The following is a 20000-nucleotide window of genomic DNA, read 5'->3' as shown; positions in this document are numbered from 1 at the left end:
ACAGAGCTTATCATTTAAACAGAAACTCAATAGGCTGCCGTCTGCCCATTTATTCTATCAATGAACGCTGATGGAAATCTCCGAGTTTCATTGTATAACCCGGCCCAGATAGGGCGCCGCCTTTTTATTGTGTAACTAGCAGAGATAGATTACATTGGACACGTACAGGCTCACTCATTTTCATGGCTAAATTGCCTGTGGTTGATGTCATGCTCAAATACTGTACGTTTATTAGCTTCTCTTCTCTTTGGCTTCTCTTTGTCTGCCAGCCACTTGCAGATAAATAAACACACACCTCAGAAAAGCTCTCTCTCTCTCTCTCTCTCTCTCTCTCTCAAAACACATTTAACCCCCACCGACCCTTCCATCCCAACAATTATTCACCATATTATGCAGTCAATTCTAAAGCCAACCATAAATCTGTGCATAAAAAGCAGCACACACCACCAAACAGCCCATTATAGCCCAGCCCGGCCCAGCCGAGCCCAGCAGAGCCCAGCCCAGCCCAGCCCAGCCCAGCCCAGCCCAGCCCAGCCCAGCCCAGCCCGGGACTCACTAATTCGACGCCCTTTCGGTACTTACCGTTTACGTCAAACGACCCTAACCCTAAACCTGACCCTAACCTTAACCCTAACCCTAACCTTAACCCTAACCTTAAATCGCTTGTTTAAAATGTTTGATTACCATGTGACGTACCACGTAAGTACCAAGAGGGCGTCAAACTAGTGGGTCCCGCCCAGCCCAGCCCAGCCCAGCCCAGCCCAGCCTGCCCCATCCCAGCCTGCCCCATCCATCCCGGCACTACGTAGAGGGAGAGAGTGATTACCTAATTGTTTTTCCCACGTCTGCCTCGATGGACCAGGTGCAGTGGAGGTTGTTGTCGTAGGGCGCCGGATATCCTGGTGATAAGATCCGTCCAGACGTGGCCTCCTTAATGTGACCTCCACACTCGGCTTGGTAGGGGAACACAAGAGTAATTACTCGCCCACACCGCACCACACCGCTCCGCACCGCACTGCACACCGTCATCAGATTTTCCTGCACACCTTTCATATACTCAGTTAAACAGGGCAGAGGAGCATCCTCAGCTGTGTGTATGTGTGTGTGTGTGTGTGTGTGTGTATGTGTGTGTGTGTGTGTATGTTTGTGTGTGTGTGTGTGTATGTGTGTGTGTGTGTGTATGTTTGTGTGTGCGTGTGTGCGTGTGCGTGGGTGTGCGTGTGCATGTGTGTGCCTGTGTGTCTTCTCAGCTCTGTTTTGTGTAGTGTTAGCATGTGCCATCATTCCGTCTCTGCTGGTGCGCGTCGTTAACGCGCCGCATTTTACAAGGTCTCTCTCGGCGTGAAGTGAAGTCATCAATAAACACACTAAAATGCAATAAATAAACGTAACCTTGGTGACTGGCTGTGAGCAAACATAAAGACAGGATGAATATCCTCCCTTGTTGTGCGTTGCCTCTTATTGCGACAAATAAGGACAATATCCGCCAGAGGCAACTGCCATCAATTTTCACACCGTTTTGAAAAATTTGTCAAACCTCAGCGTTTGTAATTTAAGGCAATGAGAACAGGACATTAGTCTGGATTGTGCCCGCATGCACACACACCATTCACACACACACTACACACACACACACACATACACACACACTCTCTCTCTCACCCTCAGACAGACACACAGACACAGACACACAAACACACAGACACAGACACAGACACAGACACAGACACAGACACACACACACACACACACACACACACACACACACACACACACACACACACACACACACACACACACACACACAGTCTCTCTCTCTCTTCTCTCTCTCTCACCCACACGCACCCACAACATAACACTACACCCATGCAGTTTGTCAAACATCTTTTCCCAGGTGAAGTCTTATTCATCACCCACCCTCACTATGCCTCAAAAAGAGAACAAAAAGGCCCCGCAAGTGTCTCTCTCTGTCTCTCTCTCTGCACGCCAGCTCTTAATTGAAGCGGAGGCTGAACGTTAGCGGCAGGGCTTGACACTGGCACCTGCTAACCGGCCAAATGCTGGTAAAACTTGGCTGTGGCTAGTAATACCTTCAGTGTCACTAGCCAATTTGTTTGTTTGGCAGTTTGTTCCTCTGTATGACGTGTATCATAGTAGCCTGTACTCTGTTGTTTGCCCCTTGTGTATCAATTGCTTGTATTTAAGTTCAAGAAAAACTCAATATTTTCTATTACTAAATATTTCTATTTACTTGATATACTTCCATGTAGAAAACTATACACTCATCTTGCTTTAGCGCCTCATCTTCTGAGGTTAGATGTACACTATCATGATAAAGGAAAAAAAAAACAATATAAAATCTGTGGCTAGTGGAATACCTTAATGGCTAGTGACAGGAGAAAACCACAAGACACAGTGGCCGGTGGGTGAAAAAGTTAACGTCAAGCCCTGCTCTGCACGCCAGCTCTTAATTGAAGCGGAGGCTGAACATTAGCGACACTTCACCGGGGCCCTTGGACACTGTCATCGCAACACATCGCCAAACCGCCAGTGACTCCCACTGAGTCCTCTCCATCAGGGCTTCCGATGGCAGCTAGAGAAATTGGCTGTGTTCCTTCGGGTGAATAAGAGGACACGAGGATGTCTCTTCTCCTCTTTCTGTCTCTGCCTTTTTTTTGCTGCTGTTTCTTTTCTTCTTTAATGTTATTGACAGTATTTGAAATATGGCACCTGAAGGAGGGTGGTGAAAAAGAAAGGATGTGTTTTATATTGTTTATTTTTCTTGTGCTTGCTGGTTCTCGCTTTACAAGGCAAAGGCACCCGGTGCTTGCGGAGCATTTAAACTCCGAGAGGCACAGAAGGACCTTGGCAGCATGCAGACACCAACCAAACCACGAGACCTTCAGACTTGAGGCGAGAGACAGAGAGCACATGGTGCCGCCGCTGAAAGGAGAGACTCAGAAAACACGTCAACCTCTTAGTCCTCGGAGGGAAAGAGAGGGGTAAAAAATAGCCAATTTCTCTAAGAGCGACCGCAAGCTCAGCATCGTGTCACCACCACCACCAAACGCTGAGGTCCCTTTGTCCCTAAAAGTTAAAGTAAAAGAAAACAACTTGATGCGACAAAATGTTCTCCCGAAAACTTCAGTATCATTATTATGCCTTGAACTTGGATGACCTCCATTTTGGTGGCTGCAGCAGTGAACGAACATTTTGCATTTTGAGTTTCATGGATGCTGCGTATTACTGCAGTGGCGTCTGTGTGAAACAATAATTGGATGTAGTGAAAACGAGATATATACAGATGACGTTTAAGAAAGAAGAAAAAAAATATATTTCCAGACACAAGAGAGCTTCTACTCATTCAGAAGTTGTCAGAGGCACTTTGGGATGGAGTTTATGCCAGTCATATCTCATTCCACAAAAAGCCACCCCAGAGCAGCTTTTAACTCCCCGTGCCAACGGAGCAAAAAGCCGCCCATTGTGTCGGGAGCGGGAGCAAAAGAAATTACACCAGAGCAGAGCTCTCGGAAATTATTGCGTACAAGCCATTGCTTTGAATACCCATAGCTGTCAGATAGCAATTAGCAATAAAAGAGGAGGAGAGGGGGGCTGAGGAAAAATATATACTATATTCATTGCCTTGACGGGTCCCGACTCACCGAGGCAGGACGGCAGGGGCATGTCCCACACTCTGCGGTCCCCGCTGAGGCAGGTCAGGGAGCTGCTCCCGTGCAGAGTGTAGCCAGGGTTGCAGCTGTACAGCACTCGCGTGTTGGCAAAGTGCCCGTTATCTTCAATCTTGTAGCCATAATTCGGAGTCCCCGGCTCTTCGCATTTGACAAGGTCAAAACCTGTAAAACAGAGGCGTGTTAAAAAGTCTGCATGGCATGGCATGGGATGGGATGGGCCCCCCGGTTTTGGGCGTTAAAAAACATCTGTCCACTTGAATGAATCTCGGAGAGCCAAGCAGCGTCGGAAGAGATTCTTTTTCGAGACGCAATAATTATGCAAAGATGGAGCAATTAAAAGACATCTGTCCGACCGACACTATTTAGCGAGCAACCTCCAGCATTCAGCCCCAGTCTGATGTGGGTGAAACATATGCTTAGTGCAGCACAAAAGCCTTTGACTTGAAGTGAACTTTGTCTGCAGTTGCTCCAAGTGCAGCAGCTCCCCGCATAGACTATACTAGTATATATATACACAGTAGAAAGAGGAGGATGGGATTCAGTGTAAATGCAACTGGGGTGGAAAATCATGTTGCCTTTACGGTTGAATGTCCTGTTTACTTAAACACACATAAACATGCTAAGCCATTCATGTTGTTGTTAAATAATGCACAGCTAGGAATGATAACGAATGCCTAATGTTTGTGGAGATGTGCAAAGATCGAATTGCTTTTTAAATATGCGCATAATTCTAGGCATGAAATAATTCCAAGAGACCCGACATATTTCATCTTTTGTTTGTTTGCATTACAATACTATCATTTTACAGATACCCTGGAAGGCTAATGTTGTTTATACAGTAATGAGCGTAATGCGTGTGACAGAAGCAAGCAAAGCTATGCGTTAATACGCATCATTGTGAATGCCTTACATAGCAGAGGAAATGCAGCTAATGGACATCATTATTAGCCTAGAAAATCTTGTCCACATGAAACTGAATAGCCTGAGTCACCACAGACAAGCCTGGGGCGGACTCAAACGGCTGTCCTTTTGTTGTCTGTCTTCTGCACTCTGTACCGTATCCAATAGGACAATGCTACAACCAAACAGCACTTGACCCTGCCATCATAGGGTTAAATAGGCCTGGGGACTATTATATACAAATACGCGTTTACACACATTTGTGTCGTTGAGGGAGCATTTGTATCCTGTATGCTAAGCAGCTAACCGCGTGAGCTCATTTGTTTGACTGACAGCCGTTTCCAACAGTCAGAGGTTGAACAGTGCGCAGCCAGGGTGGCACAGCCAGGGATTGTTTACAAACGGTAAACCCATGTATAAGAACAGACCCATGTGATTAGTCAGCTCATATATGGGAAGACTACTAACAAACAACCGTAGGAGATTTCCATGCATACAGGACACAAATGTAATTTGCTAACGCTAGGGTACATCTAGATTCATTGGATATATCATCATTTAACCTACTACGGAATCTACTTAACACTCAGTAACTGTAGAAGCCAGAAGGGAAATATAGGCTCCGGTCACATGCGGAAAGACGGAATTATATTTCGATTTATTTATTTATAACTCACGTAATGTGATTTTATAATTAAAACCTAATATCGTTATGGGTACAAATCTGATTTGGAATGCTTCGTTTTAGCTCCAGGTGCAACTGTAGCTAAGGGAATTCCTTACCCACCAATCACACATCATTCATCCCGTTTCATCACTGAGCGTGGAGCACGGCACGCTAGCTGTCTTATGTGTGAGACTGGCAAATGTGTCTAGGGAGCTTTGCATCACGTCTGAGTGAGGCACACGCCACCACACCTGACACGCATTGTTTTCACAAGCCCGGAAGGATCCGTCGAAACACATGTAGAGCCATAATCAATCATCTCGGGCGACTTCACTTGTCATCTGACCTAAACTGTCAGGTAATACACACACACATACACACAGATTTACACACAGATTTTTTTCCCTCTCTTTTTTTTTGTTATGCGCTTCTGCATTATCTGCATTTACAGAAGGGGGGGGGGGGGGGGGAGCGAGCTTTAAGCCTAGCATTAGTGTCTGGTTAATGTGAGCTGAATTTTAAAACATTCTGAATAAGCAAATCCCATAAATGTTGGATCTCCCACAAGTCACACTAAATTAGTCCTTTTCAAGCCCACAGTTTCATGGAGAGAGTGAGGGGAGCGGAGAGCAGTGTTGCCAGATGTGTCTGATCAAATCCCGCCCAAAAGGTTCTCAAAAACTGCCAAAAATGTGCTAAATTCCGCCCAATTTCAACAAATTGCATTGATTTGTATGGGCACTGAACATCAGAAAAAAATGCCACATGGCCAATTTTTCCCGTTTTGACCCGCAGACGGCCATCCCAAGTAGCCCGATTGGACGGGTAAACGTCTGATCTGGCAACACTGGCGGAGAGTGGGGAGTGTCTATGACCTGTTCTTCTTCACCAGTGCCTTCAGATTAACCAACTGAGAGGCTAAGACACCTGTGTGTGTGTGTGTGTTGGGAGGGGGGGATGCATGCATGGTGTGTGTGTGTGTGTATTTGTGCGTGCATGTGCGTATGCGTGCATGCATGTGTGTATGTGTGCGTATTTGCACGTGTGCTGGTTTGTGTCTATGACATTGTATGTCTGAGTGTGTGTGTGTGGGGGGGTGCGTGTGTGCGTGTGTGCGTGCGTGCGTGCGGGCCCGTGCATGTGAGTGTGTGTATTAACGGATGTGTTGGTAACGTGCTGAGCATACTAAACACCCCTGTTGTGTGTGTGTGGGTGTGTGGGTGTGTGGGTGTGTGGGTGTGTGTGATACACCCCGCGTCAACCCCGACACTCTTCCCCATTCCTCCTCATTTCCGTCTCCAGTAACGGGGCCGCGCCTGCCTGAGAAACTTACTGCTGTATGTCAGCCGGAAGCCCGTGTTGATTCCTGTGTGTGTGTGTGTGTGTGTGTGTGTGTGTGTGTGTGTGTGTGTGTGTGTGTGTGTGTGTGTGTGTGTGTGTGTGTGTGTGTTTGTGTGTGTGTGTGTGTGTGTGTGCATGCGTGTGTGCGTGTGTGTGTGTGTGTGTGTGTGTGTGTGTGTGTGTGTGTGTGTGTGTGTGTGTGTGTATGTTACTTACTGCTGTATGTCAGCCGGAAGCCCTGGTTGGTCCCCGTCCCGTTGCTGTTGAACTCCAGCCACAGATGATTTGAGGTGCTGTTGATGAGCGTATTAGTCATATCGCTCCGTGAGAAATTGCCCAGCAGTCTGGATGAGCTGTCACTCCCGTCATAAATCTGGATGGAGGGAGGAAAAGGGAAGAGGAGGAGGGGAGGAAGAAAAGAGAGAAATCCTCCTCAGAACTCTTCATTGGGGCCACAAAATACTAGCCTGGTCCTGACAGGATTTAACTTATAAGTTGTTGAACAAACATGTCTGACGTCTATCTATGGCGATGTAGGACCGTTTAACAGACATGTCTGACAGAACATCCTACCGTAGGATAAAATTACAATGTAGGACCGTTTGTCAGAACACCGGCGAAAATCCTACCGGTCAACATCGCTCCACAGAGGACAGGTACCAGACGTAGTGCGGAGCCAAGTTTCTTGGCGGAAGTACATAGGATGGCACGCGAGGCTAACAAAATACAGCACATGCATGTCAATACAGCATGAAGCTCAAATACACGTACAGTCATTGTCAGGGACGGATTAATCCACAGGTTAGATATTGCTGCAGCCTAAGGGGCCCCAACCTGCAAAGGGCCTCCTGATTGGCCAAAAGTGAATTGTGACTACATAGATGCAATATTGAAAAATTCATCTGTGCTGTTGAGTACAGTTGATAGACGTCTCACCTTAATTCCTAGCTTGTAATTAACAACACTGTCTATGTAAAATTGTCCTCCAGGGGGGCCCACAGCAACCTGTAGCCTAGGAGCCCCAGGCCATCTTAATCCGGCCCTGGTCATTATAGTTAAGTGATTATGTGCCCTTCAGTAGACCTCATTAAGTTAGAAAGGGTTTTTTTTTTACCAAACTCAAGTTCTAAATGTACGTATGGCCTAAACGTCGGCAGTTAAATCAAAATATGGCATGGTGTTCTTGCCACTTTCATTTCAATGTGATTATTTAAATAATGGCTATTCACATATAACAGTTTGTACATAGCAATTAAGAATAATTTGCACAGGCTTGGTCTGACTTCCACAACGGAGCGCCTTTATGTACAAAGACTTCCGTAGATTTCCGACTGAATATTTGTGTAAGTGAAAATCTGAAAGATACATATGCACCTAAAATTTAAACACATGCACACATGCACTTTAAATGTTAAAGGGGCATAAGGTAGGATGATGTAATTTGCGCAGTGCCCGTGGCATGCCTATCTCAAAATCTACACTGTAATGAAAAAATGCTGTTCAAATAAACTCGCTGTGAAACTCGCTGTGTTTTTCATCACAGAATGCCAGCAGCTGATACAAATCTGAATACGGTATGTAAAGTGATGTTTCAAATGAAAAGTGTTTCCCACGACACTCGTTCGGTCCGACGCCGTCAAAAGTTGCATGTGGGGTTTTCTGACAGCGGACCGTGGAAGTGGTCGCGAGAGCCATCGTTCACTTACGAATGACTCGCATAATGATGCGGCTGACTTGGGACCGTGATTCATTTAACTTTTAATCCTACCTGGAACCCATTTAAGTCTTAGTACATCTGAACATTTACATGAAAAGGTTTTAGTGAGTAAGCAAGCTTTGGACATGAGGCCCCTGGGCTAGACTTCCTGAAATAGCGGGGGGTTGGCATGTGGGTATGTTTACTTACATGCACAAGTTCTCAGCACGAAGCTAGAAGCTACGTATGCCTAAGTATTTCAGTCATACCTTCAGGTAATCGCCCTCAAGGAGCTGAAAGTCTGTGGCCAGCAGTCGAATGCCTTTTCCCCTCTCCGTCTCCACGCGGTAGATGCACTCGTGATTGTTGGCGTAATTGGCAGGATAATTGGGTGAGAGCAAGACACCGTCGATTCCGACAGAAGTGGCACCACACTCAGCTAGACAGAGGGACGAAGAAAGAAAGAAAGAAAGAAAGAAAGAAAGAAAGAAAGAAAGAAAGAAAGAAAGAAAGAAAGAAAGAAAGAAAGAACGAATGAACGAACGAAAGCAAAGTTGGAAAGAAGAAGAAAAAGAAACAGGAAAAATAAGGACCCAAGAAGACACATGAAAAATAAACCCTTATGTGAGACCAGAGTAAAGAGGAAAGGTTAGGAAGACGGTTATCAAAACAGGGAGAGAGAGGAGGCTAGAGGAAAGAGGACTTTGTCAGAATAAACTCACTCTCACAAATGCCCAGAAGAGACACCCAGCCTGACTCACCGTCAGTTTGAAAGCTTTAGCCAAGAGCTCCCCTCTTGCCCTGTCCTGAGATCACTCAAAACTGACCAGCCTCACTGTAGCCTCTAAACCTCTCTCTCTCTCTCTCTCTCTCTCTCTCTCTCTCTCTCTCTCTCTCTCTCTCTCTCTCTCTCTCTCTCTCTCTCTCTCTCTCTCTCTCTCACACACACACACACTCAAACGGTGGCTTCCATATTAAAACCAATGTGAACACACGAGAGTGGCAAAGCACACACACACACACGCACACGCACACGCACACGCACGCACACACGCACGCACACACACACACACACACACACACACACACACACAAACACACACACAGAAAAGGAAAAATCTTCCCCAACTTTCCCAAAACGTAGTGGACGGACTGCATGCATGCGATGCGACGCGGCAGGCAGCTGTTCTGCAGTGAAGGGCCTGAGGAGCTGAACCAGTTGGAGCATGAGCATGAGACGCCGTTGTCATTTTGATGAACTAGAGGAGCACACGAAACTTGAGAAGAATACTAATTACTCGGGCAGCAGATTTATACATTAGTTGCCAGAGTGGGCTGTTTCCCGCCCAATTGGGCTGCTTAGGATGGCCGTGTGCGGGTAAAAATGACATTTAGCAGAAAATCCTGCCCAATTTTTGATATAGAATATATAGAAATCAATAGAATTGGGCGGGATTTTGTGCTTCTAGGCGGGTTTTGAGCTTTTTTGGGGATGGAAATCAGCCTCATCTGGCAACCCTGGATTTATGCATTCGTTATGTGCATGCCGGCCACGAAGGCTCTGGCTCAGCCCAGGCCTGGTGCAGTGCTGGAAATCAGATGCCCACGTACCGTACCGTACCGTACGGTAGTTTATATTTTGATGATGTGGTGCCTCAAGTGCAGTGGCAGATGCTGCCTGAAGACCTCTGGCTCGGAGCTCGCGTGGCGAGATTGTGGAGTGGAGCTGCAGCAAGATCGGAGCTGCGGCGAGATTTTTTTTTCTTTTTCTCTTTTTACTTTTTTTTTTTTGCAGAGGGGGAAGACAGTCTTTAGAAGGGAAAAAAATAATTGAATGATGCTTCAAAAGAATAATGGGAGAAAGTAAAATGTAAAATTTGTTTCTAAGTGGGTGCGAAGTGTGGGTTGTGAGCCATTGTCCACTCTCCGCTCATTTTAGTCGCTGATGTTGTTGTCGTGTACTTTGGTGGGAAATGATTCTGCGCTGATTGTTATAACAAGCTTCTTGACATTTCCCCCCCTCCTCACAACTTAAACAAAAGGGGAGGAAACCTTTGTCATCTTGCTCTCAGATTTCCGTCTGTTGTGAAGATTTAAAGTGGATATGTAGCAATTTAGAAAGTCGGCTCTCTAACTGCTCCACTGGTGAAAGGGGTTGCTTGAAAAAGAAAATTGCATCACTGGTTGTGATTGTTTAAAGGGTCTAAATGATTCTTTGGCAGGTGAAATAACACAAGCTTCACTTCGGTAACACTGTGTTGCTATTATTTTGTCAATGGGAAGGATTCTACAGCAGGCCCCCACTTCTTCAAATTCGGGAGATAAACAAATTACCATCCTTTTGCAATCCCACAAAACGATTCTGTGAAACGCTGAAGAGGTATTTTGCTCTCTCTGCCTTTGGTGCCCTTGCAAGCAGATGCTGCCAAGGAAACGCGGCGTTGTACCTACTGGGAGACAGGACGGTTTAATTTGAAGGGAGCTGTTTAATGGGATTTATAACTGGAGTGATTAATTTCACCGGTATGGGGTTGATGTGGCAATCCGTTCTCAATCCGTTCGGGGTCGGCAGCTGTGACGTTTTCTGTTTATTCAACTCTCTCCATAGATGACCATGGCTCTTGATTAGCTGTGATTTGTTCCACGCATCTGTTTTTATCTAATTAAGCAATACGACTACCCTGGCTTTCATTAGGTTAGACTAAAACAAGAAAAAGATGGAAGATCGGAACAGTTGCCTGCCAGCACAGTTCTGAATGCCTTGTTGGTTTAACAACAGTGTGTGTTTGCAGCACAAATTACTTTTATGTGATATTAACGCTGGATATGCGCTAGAAGTTGCAACTCAGCAGGCCGGGGGAAGGTACGCGTATTTTCAGCTGATGCTGTTAATTTTTAGAGGATTATTATATCAACGATCAAGATTTAAGCACAATGAGCATAAACCTTTTCTTTTTTATCGTGCCCGGCCAATGGAAAATAATTGGTAGGCATGGATGCCCTTGACTTTTAAAGTTCACGACTTGATTCATACTTTCCTAGTTAGCAACTTGCCAGAAAACGTTTTTTTTTTTTTTTTTTGATATATATATATATACTGTATATAAATGCTTTCAGAATGTGAAGCCAGATAACTTATCTTTTCACTTCACACAAAGCAGTGTACTATAGAGGAGACAGGGAGCTTTAAACATCTTAAAGGAGCAGGAGCCTTCACTTCGCTGTGTGACCTCGGCCTGTAAGTCCCTAACTGTTGTCTGCATTAGCATTAACATTAGCATTAGCCATCAGATGCAAATAAGGTTAATGCTTCACGTACTGTAACTGTAGGACACATCCGATGCACACACACGCACACACACACACACGCTCGCACATACTCAAGTAAGCACGCAGGGCCGCTGACAGCTTTGGCTGGGCCCGGAACAAAGACATCTGAAGGTGCCCACTATCCAATACATACAATGTAATGGGGACCTAGTTCTTGGCCCCTTACCTCCATGGGGCCCAAGACAACATGCCCCTTTGTCGTCGTCCCCTATGTCGGCAGGCCTGCACGCACGCACGCACGCACGCACGCAAGCAAGCGCCGTGGCGCCGGTAATAAACAGGAAGAGGCTTATCTTACGTACCCACACACCTCGGGAGGGGTGCGCTCCACACCCTCCTCCCCCCGCCCAGGCAGGTTATCTTGTGTTCACCTTCCAGACGGTACCCTGAGAAGCAGGAGAAGACGAGCGAGTCCCCGACGCCGAACTGGAAGCCAACCCTGCGACTGTAAGCTGGCACACCGGGATCTTCGCACGGCTCCAGATCGTACTCTGCCAGGGAACAGGGAAGCACAACCAAAAAAAAAAAGAAAAAAGAAAGAATAAAAAAAAACATTCACTTTGATCGCTGTGATGGGTGCTGCGAGAGAGAGAAAAAGAGAAAAAAAAAACTCAGCAGCAGACTAGACTGAAGCAGATGAAACAATGGATCTGTATTTATGAAGCGAGGGGCTTTTGAAGCTCTCTGACTGATAAAGCATGGCTGACAGTTTAGATGATTTCAGGTGCTTTCAGGTGTTAGGAGTCGCTGTTACTTTACTGACTCTCTACTCTGTACTCTGTTTCGTCACACTGTCACTGCGCTCATGTCTTCACAAACATCACAGTACTCGGTGGGGGAAAAAGTGGAAACGCAACACCAGCCGCCGTGTCAGAAACCTGGTTCAGAAGTGAAATCCCGCTTTAGTCTCCTTCCAACACCAGTGTCTTCACTGAGTAACTGGTCGACCTGTCTTGACTAACTCATTACAACCAGCTGATGCAGCGCAGCTTGGACCAAATCTGCGTCGTACAATTGAAGTTAAAGTGAGAGTGTGACAGAGCACTAGCCTAGCCTAGTCCAACCCCATACATAATTTCATACAGTTTCACGTGTAGAGAAATGAGAACGCTATGGCCCACTATGATAATGCGATGATGAAACTCTATAGTCGGATATAGAGGAGTCCAAGATGAATTGGGTGCTGAGCTAGCAAATATTCCAGTCTAACTAGACATTAGCCACTTGTATGACATATCACAGTATCTTAAAGTCTGTTGTTTCCCCTTTGTGCATCGACGGTTTGTACTGTATGTATTTGATTTATTGTCATGTAGGACGAACAGACCCCACCTGAAAAAGTGGTGTGGATGCCATCATAGGACAAGGAGAGGTACTAATGTATTCACAAGTCGAGCACCCCGGTAATGGTGGCGGTAGTGGTGTTGTGGTGTGGAGTGGAAATGCAACATTTGCACACAAAATTAACAAGAGCGATGACAGAGCACAAGCCCAGACCCCACCTGAGAAAGTAATGTTGAAGACCTCATGGGGGGGGGGGGGGGTGTCTCATTAGCCACATTTTAAAACATTATGGCACACCACAGTACTTTATATTCTATTGTTGTTTCCCTTCTGCATCCATTGTTTGTAGGCCTACTTGAGGGTGGTGGTGCAGGTTAACCACCACTGATGATTAATACTGTAGGTGCCTAATGCACTCAAGATACAATGGATACTAGTTTAAATGTGTACTACTAACAAGAAAGCAGTGAAAAAAAATATTTAAAGGGACAATACGTGAGATTTTTTTGTTGTTTATTTCCAGAATTCCTGCTGTCCATTCAGAAATGTTACCTTTTTCATTAATTCTTATCACCACCATGAAATTCATTAAGACTGGGAAAATGGCACTTTTCATACATGAAAAGGGGGATCTTCCCCATGGTCCGCCATTTTGAATGTCCAAAAATAGCCATTTTTAGCTGCAAAAATGAACGTACTTGGACCATACTAGAAAATATGTGTTTATTACTTAGAAAACTGTCATGTAAAGTTTCCTGCACAGTGTTAAGTGTTAAGTTTGCGGACAAAATAAACAGGAGTGATGATGGCCGAGGAGGGGCCTGTACTACAAAGATGGTTCAGGAGTAAACCAGGGGTGCATTTCTCGAATCCAACGTTGCTAATTATTACATTAGCTACTTTGTTGTTTGCAATTCAATTTCCCATTGGTAACTACCCAAGTTGCTAACTGCTAACAACTACACTTTCGAGAAACGAAGGACTCTAGGCTCTTCTATTAGGTGAGTTACCTCTTACTGTAACTTAACCTGGCTTACTCCTGAACCAGCTTCTTACGTGTAGTATAGGCAGAGATTCTTTAAGTATATAGAGATATGCCAATGTAATAGGTTGCAATGGGCACCTAACATGACCAGATTCCGGTCTGCCTAAAGGGGCATGTCATAATACTCCTAGCATTGAATAGAACAGTCCTTAGGTCTGCCTAGATCTGTCTAAAGGGGGATTCTCCCCCCCGCCCCCCCCTTGCAATAACAGAACCAGGAAACAATGGGCCAATGGAACCTCTCTCTCTCTACTCTCTCTGGTTAGGCCGCACCTGAGAAGGTGATGTTGAAGCCCTCGTAGGACATGGAGAAGTCGGAGACGAAGCGCAGCTGGGCGCTGAAGTTGCCGAAGAGGCCGGCCTTGATGGAGGGCGGCAGCACGGAGCCGGTGAGCCGCGCCACGGGGTCGACGAAGCTCCCGTCCTCCGTGATGAGCAGGTAATCGTGAGAGTCCTCCAGGTGGAACGTGTGGAAAACCAGCTGCACTCCTGGTGTGGGAAAGAGGAGGAGTAGGGAGGAAGGAGGAGGGAAGGATGGAGGAAGGAATGAGGAGGAAGAGGAGGAAGGAAGGAGGAGGAGGAAGAGAGAGGAAGGGGGAGGAGGAAGAGTGAGGAAGGAGGAGGAGGAGGGGGAAGAGGGAGGACGGGAGGAGGAGGAAGAGGGAGGAAGGAAGGAGGAAGAGGAAGAGGAGGAGGAGGAAGAGGAAGAAGGAGGAGGAGGAAGAAGAAGGAGGAGGAGGAAGAAGAAGGAGGAAGAGGAAGAAGAAGGAGTAGGAAGAGGAAGGAGGAGAGAGAAGAGGGAGGAGGAGAAGGAAGAGTGAGGAGGAGGAAGAGGGAGGAGAAGGAAGAGAGAGGGGGAGGAGGAGAGAGGAGGAGAAGGAAGGAGAAGGAAGGGGGAAGAGGAGAAGGAAGAAGAAGAGTGAGGGGAGGAAGAGTGAGGGGAGGAAGGAGGAGAGAAAAGAGGGAAGTATCTTCAGACTAGAGATTAGGAGCATTTATATATGAATTTATATATGAATAATAATAAATATAAATACTTGGGAAACCTCTCCTTACTGCATGCTCTATAGCAGGGTTGGACTGACCATCTGGCATAGCAGGCATTTCCCAGTGGGCCCCGCACCCTCACGGGCCCCTATTCTCAGAAATGTACAAAAATAAAAAATAAAAATTGGGGCTCACGGGGGTGCGGGGCCCACCGGTGAGTTAGTTCTGCGCTGCTAATTATTAGGGGCCCCTTTAAGCCAAAAGTGCCCAGGCCCTAATTCTCCCCCAGGGCCAAACCATGCTCCATAGAGCAGACGGAGGAGAAGATCCTGATGAACACAACACTGAATCACCACCTCAACCACTATATACGGCCTCCACAAACAACAAAACAAGGCACATTTGACCATGTAATATTCTGTTGGGAAGTAATTCAGTAGGAAACAATACATATGCTTTTCATACATACAGAGGTACCTGGTCTACCTACCTTGACAGTTTACTTCCAGTCTACCTACCTTGAGTGCTCAGTAATCATTAGGATTTAGAGCTGCTTCTCTCATATTTGTGACAGAATTTTTACTTTCTGAACTTGGGTTGGATACCTTTGCTGACATAATTCATTATCATTGCAAGAAAAAAAAACACTGCATCTGCTTCCAACTTAACCTTAATAATAATGATAAATGAATATACGAATATATTAATATATGAATAATAATAGATATAAATATAAATATATATGTATATATAATAATAACTTACCCTTCCCGTGCGATACTTCTATCGTCCAGGTGCAGTTGAGAGAGTTGGGGTAGAAGTCTGGAAAGCCAGGGGAGAGAATGCTCCCACTCTTCCCGAATATATATCCTCCACACAGGGCTGAAAAAAACACACAAGATGGCAGCCGTTCAGGACGTACAGTATATTCATCAAAAGGAATGCGCATGGATGGATCAACCTCATCACTTATGAGTGACACCGTTACAAATTCTGTCTACTCTACTCTACCCACCAGCTGTGGGTTCAGGAAGGGAAAGGGAAACTGAAGGGAAATAAAAAACTCATCTTCATTAACCTAAAGTGCTTCAGCCTTTCATGTCTCTCCTGGTGTTTTTGATTGTGGTATTTAACATAAAAACAAAGGTGCAAATAGTGACAAGGGCCTCCTACTTCATTAGAGGGTGTTCCATTAGTGGGGCCAATTGTGCCGAGATGTTACAACATTAAAAACGGGTCCAGGCCAGCTTTGATATGGAAATCTGGGTCAGAGTCTGAACACAATGTCCCTGGGTGTTATAAGGAGGAGGGCTGAGGGAAAAAAATGAAAATGCAGTTTATAAATGCAATAAACAAACTTTTGGAGTCTCTCCATATTATGCTCAGAGACAGCTACCAAAATGTCACTGAGAGAGAACGAGAGTGAGAGCGGGCGCAAGAGAGAGAGAGAGAGAGAGAGAGAGAGAGAGAGAGAGAGAGAGAGAGAGAGAGAGAGAGAGGAGGCAGAGCGAGAGAGAGAGAGCGAGAGAGAGAGAGAGAGAGAGAGAGCGAGAGAGCGAGAGAGAGAGAGAGAGAGAGAGAGAGAGAGAGAGAGAGAGAGAGAGCGAGAGAGAAAGAGAGACAGAGACAGAGAGACTATAGCTCACTCCCAAAAGACACCCTTTGGAGTTTTGAGCTGTCTGGCAACTCCAGGAGATGAAGATGTGGGATAGACTGATAACGGCAGCGTTGGAGATCAAAGGCAAAAAATTAATAACAAGTCAGAAAGAAGCAGCAAGGAAAGACCCTGTCAATGAAGAGAGCAGAGCCGCATCCGGAGTTAGTAACAGAGTAAGCTAACAAGCTTCTCTCATCTCCTCTCCTCCTCGCCTCCTGCCACTGCATCCTCCAGGAAGGCATAATAACCCGAGAGGGAGCGAGTTGTCAGCTGACAGCTTTGACTGGGCCCAGGACAAAGACGTCTGAAAGGGCCCCCCCACTCAATACATACAATGTGAGGACCCTCGTCTCCCTGGGCCCGGGACAATAGACCCCTTTGTCCCCACCCCCTGTCAGCTTCCCTAATTGCAGTGATTCTTAAAGGGGTATGCCACTATTTTGGGGCTTAATACAGTTAAAATCTTTGGCCGGGGTTTATAAAGGTGGTAAGCTGTCTTATTTTTCATGTTAAGCGTTGTCTTGCTTTAAGATAAGTTAAAAGAGGGAATATGTCGCTAAGCTAGTGAAAGTCAATGCATCCGTGTAGCATTGTAGCATGCTACACGGATGCATTGACTTTCACTAGCTTAGCGACATATTCCCTCTTTTAACTTGTCTTAAAGCAAGACAACGGCTTACATGAAAAATAAGACACTTTACCACCTTTACAAACCCCACCCAAGGATTTTAATTGTATTAAGCCCCAAAATAGTGGCATACCCCTTTAAACTGTGGGCCAGGCCCTGAAGATATTCCAGGTGGGCCTCGAAATCATTTTCTAAAAATCAAAATAGAGTTTTATTGTTCATTGGGTCAGAGTTGGGTCCATGGTTGTCGCTAGACCTATTTTACAGGGGCACGTGCCTGGGTATTGATTTGCTGTGCCCTGGTATGAGTTTCACACAAAAAAAACAACAACCTTGCAACCTTGGAATTTAGCTCAAGTTTAGCATATGGAGTAATCTACAGAATGTGCACAAAATAGTGCAGATGCCTTACTTGCAAAAATATAATTAATTTGCAAGCTTTTAAAGATAAATAGCTGTGATTTTTTTTTTTTGCTTGTGCGCTTCGCACGTTCATATTATCTCTCGCTGCCCTGTGCCCCTGTGTAGCATTGGGGCAGCGGACGCCCCTGGTCTGGTTGGGCCCCGAACATTTGTAGAAAAAAATCAAGCGGGCCCCAAGTTGGAAAAGGTTGAGAACCCCTGGTGTAATGGTGTAGCTAAGGAAGCACACTGTGTGCCTAAGCATATCATAACAGATCGCAAATGTCAGGCTGGCTACTGGCTGTTATAACAAGCTAGCTAGCAACCCCATGGATGTTTTATTATTATTATTATTTTTATTATTATTATTATGGGCTCTGGTGTACATTTTTTCTCAAGAAAAAAAACAACAAAAAACAGGGGGTGCGGGGGAAAAAAGCAATTAAAGGCAAAGACCTTTTTCCTAAAATAGAGCATATTCACATGAAATGCACAGAGTTCACAGTGGCAATTACCCTGAGCTCCGGGGGCTGCGGCGGGGCTGGTGATTAAGTGGAGATCACGTTGCGCATGTTATCATACACGCCCAAGGCAACATCTGCAAGTTAATCAGCAGCGATGGCGATGGCTTCCACCACCACCACTAACACTGCACTGCCAGACAAATAAAAGTCACATAATGGCGCAATATCCCAGCGTGTGTGCCCCCTACAACAGTACATGTATGCGTTGTGTTTGAGGCTCGGGTGGATTTGTCGCTAACTACTAAGTGGGCAACGTTAGTCACCCACACACACGCACACACACACACACACACATAACACACACACATTATTGTGTAAAGCAAACAGACCTCCCTGTTTTATAACAACCCATCTCTTATTTCTGTGTTTTGTTATGAAATAAAGTCGCAACAGTAGCACAATTCTTCCTCGCAGCGCATAAACACGGAACAAGTGCCGAGAGGTATCGCTTTGCTAGCTCGCTCGCTTGCAGTTCAGCAACATGCAGCTTGAGTGAGACGATAACACACGACTTATTTTGTTTTTGTTTTTTTGCACCAAATGAGCCAAATGACGACAGACTGCCACACTCTTGCTTTGACTCGTTAAGTCCTTAAACATGTGATATCAGAAAATGTTCAAGCTTTCATGGATGACTACAAGAAAAACATCCACTCAGACGATGCTTAAGCAACATGAGCCGCCTTGGGATTATTGATAGATGAAAGTGTTATTTTGCATTAAATGTCTTCATCACGAGTGCCTACATATTACTTTTGCATATTTGATCAAATGCCGCCGTCGCTTGAAAGAAACATAAGCAGATGCATCGTATTACAAACAGATGCATGTTAAATTAAACTAGGTGGCAGTGGCGGTGGACGATCCGTTGCACAATTTCTCCACCAAATTGGTAAAAAGCGTGTGTGCAGCTTGTGCCAAGGGGTCAGCCGAGAGAGAGCATATCTGTCAAAATAAAAGTCGATTAGAATAAAGAGCACCACAGATAAGGTGGGTTTGTGTGGGAGAGAGAGAGAGAGAGAGAGAGAGAGAGAGAGAGAGAGAGCAAGAGGGAGGATACTGAGGCTTGTGAACCTAATGGACTATGGCCTTCTCGTTGCGCTTACCATAAAAAAACAACAGCCAACGACGCGTGGGGGCAGCTTTAAGCCTCCGAACAGAAGGTAGCAAATAAGATAAACAAAACAAACGAGTGGTGGCTCCCCCTGATCTGTCGTTCTATCTGCGCTAAACTCGCCACCCCCACACTACCGTGTTGTGCGGTCCTCCACTTTAGAGCAATATCTCCAGGGCTGGCTGGCCATCTGGCATAGTGGTCATTTTCCGGTGGGCCCCACATCCTCGTGGGCCCCTATTTTCAGAAATGTAAAAAAACACACTATTAATACTATTAATACTTAGGCCCCTAGCGACCACAGCTTTTTGCTGTACGGGTCTGGCTCGCCAGGCTAATAAATACTATATATACTATACATGTTTTTTTTACATTTCTGAAAATAGGGACCCACAAGGGGGCAGGGCCCACTGGTGTGTCATTTCTGCACCGCTAATTATGAGGGGCCCCTTTGATCCGAAAGTGTCCGGGCCCTATTTCTCCCCCATGAGGGGCCCCTTTGATCCGAAAGAGCCTGGGCCCTATTTCTCCCCCATGAGGGGCCCCTTTGATCCGAAAGAGCCCGGGCCCTATTTCTCCCCCATGAGGGGCCCCTTTGATCCGAAAGAGCCCGGGCCCTATTTCTCCCCCATGAGGGGCCCCTTTGATCCGAAAGAGCCCGGGCCCTATTTCTCCCCCATGAGGGGCCCCTTTGATCCGAAAGAGCCCGGGCCCTATTTCTCCCCCATGAGGG

General features: G+C 45.9%; 1 protein-coding gene across 1 annotated transcript in view; it reads right to left on the bottom strand.

Moving 5' to 3' along the window:
• Nucleotides 1-20000, bottom strand: part of LOC134441358 (CUB and sushi domain-containing protein 1-like) — a 617842-nt gene that overhangs the window by 177766 nt on the left and 420076 nt on the right. Inside the window, exons 20-26 of the mRNA XM_063191634.1 lie at nt 15708-15824; nt 14229-14444; nt 11929-12117; nt 8566-8735; nt 6817-6973; nt 3663-3854; nt 827-953 (exon numbers count right to left, since the gene is read on the bottom strand). Coding sequence (XP_063047704.1) covers nt 827-953; nt 3663-3854; nt 6817-6973; nt 8566-8735; nt 11929-12117; nt 14229-14444; nt 15708-15824 — 1168 coding nt within the window. The remainder of the gene's footprint in view (nt 1-826; nt 954-3662; nt 3855-6816; nt 6974-8565; nt 8736-11928; nt 12118-14228; nt 14445-15707; nt 15825-20000) is intronic.

The sequence above is a fragment of the Engraulis encrasicolus genome, chromosome 24 (genome assembly GCF_034702125.1).
Source record: "Engraulis encrasicolus isolate BLACKSEA-1 chromosome 24, IST_EnEncr_1.0, whole genome shotgun sequence".
NCBI classification, from domain to species: domain Eukaryota; kingdom Metazoa; phylum Chordata; class Actinopteri; order Clupeiformes; family Engraulidae; genus Engraulis; species Engraulis encrasicolus.
This window is presented reverse-complemented; position numbering and strand designations above follow the sequence as displayed.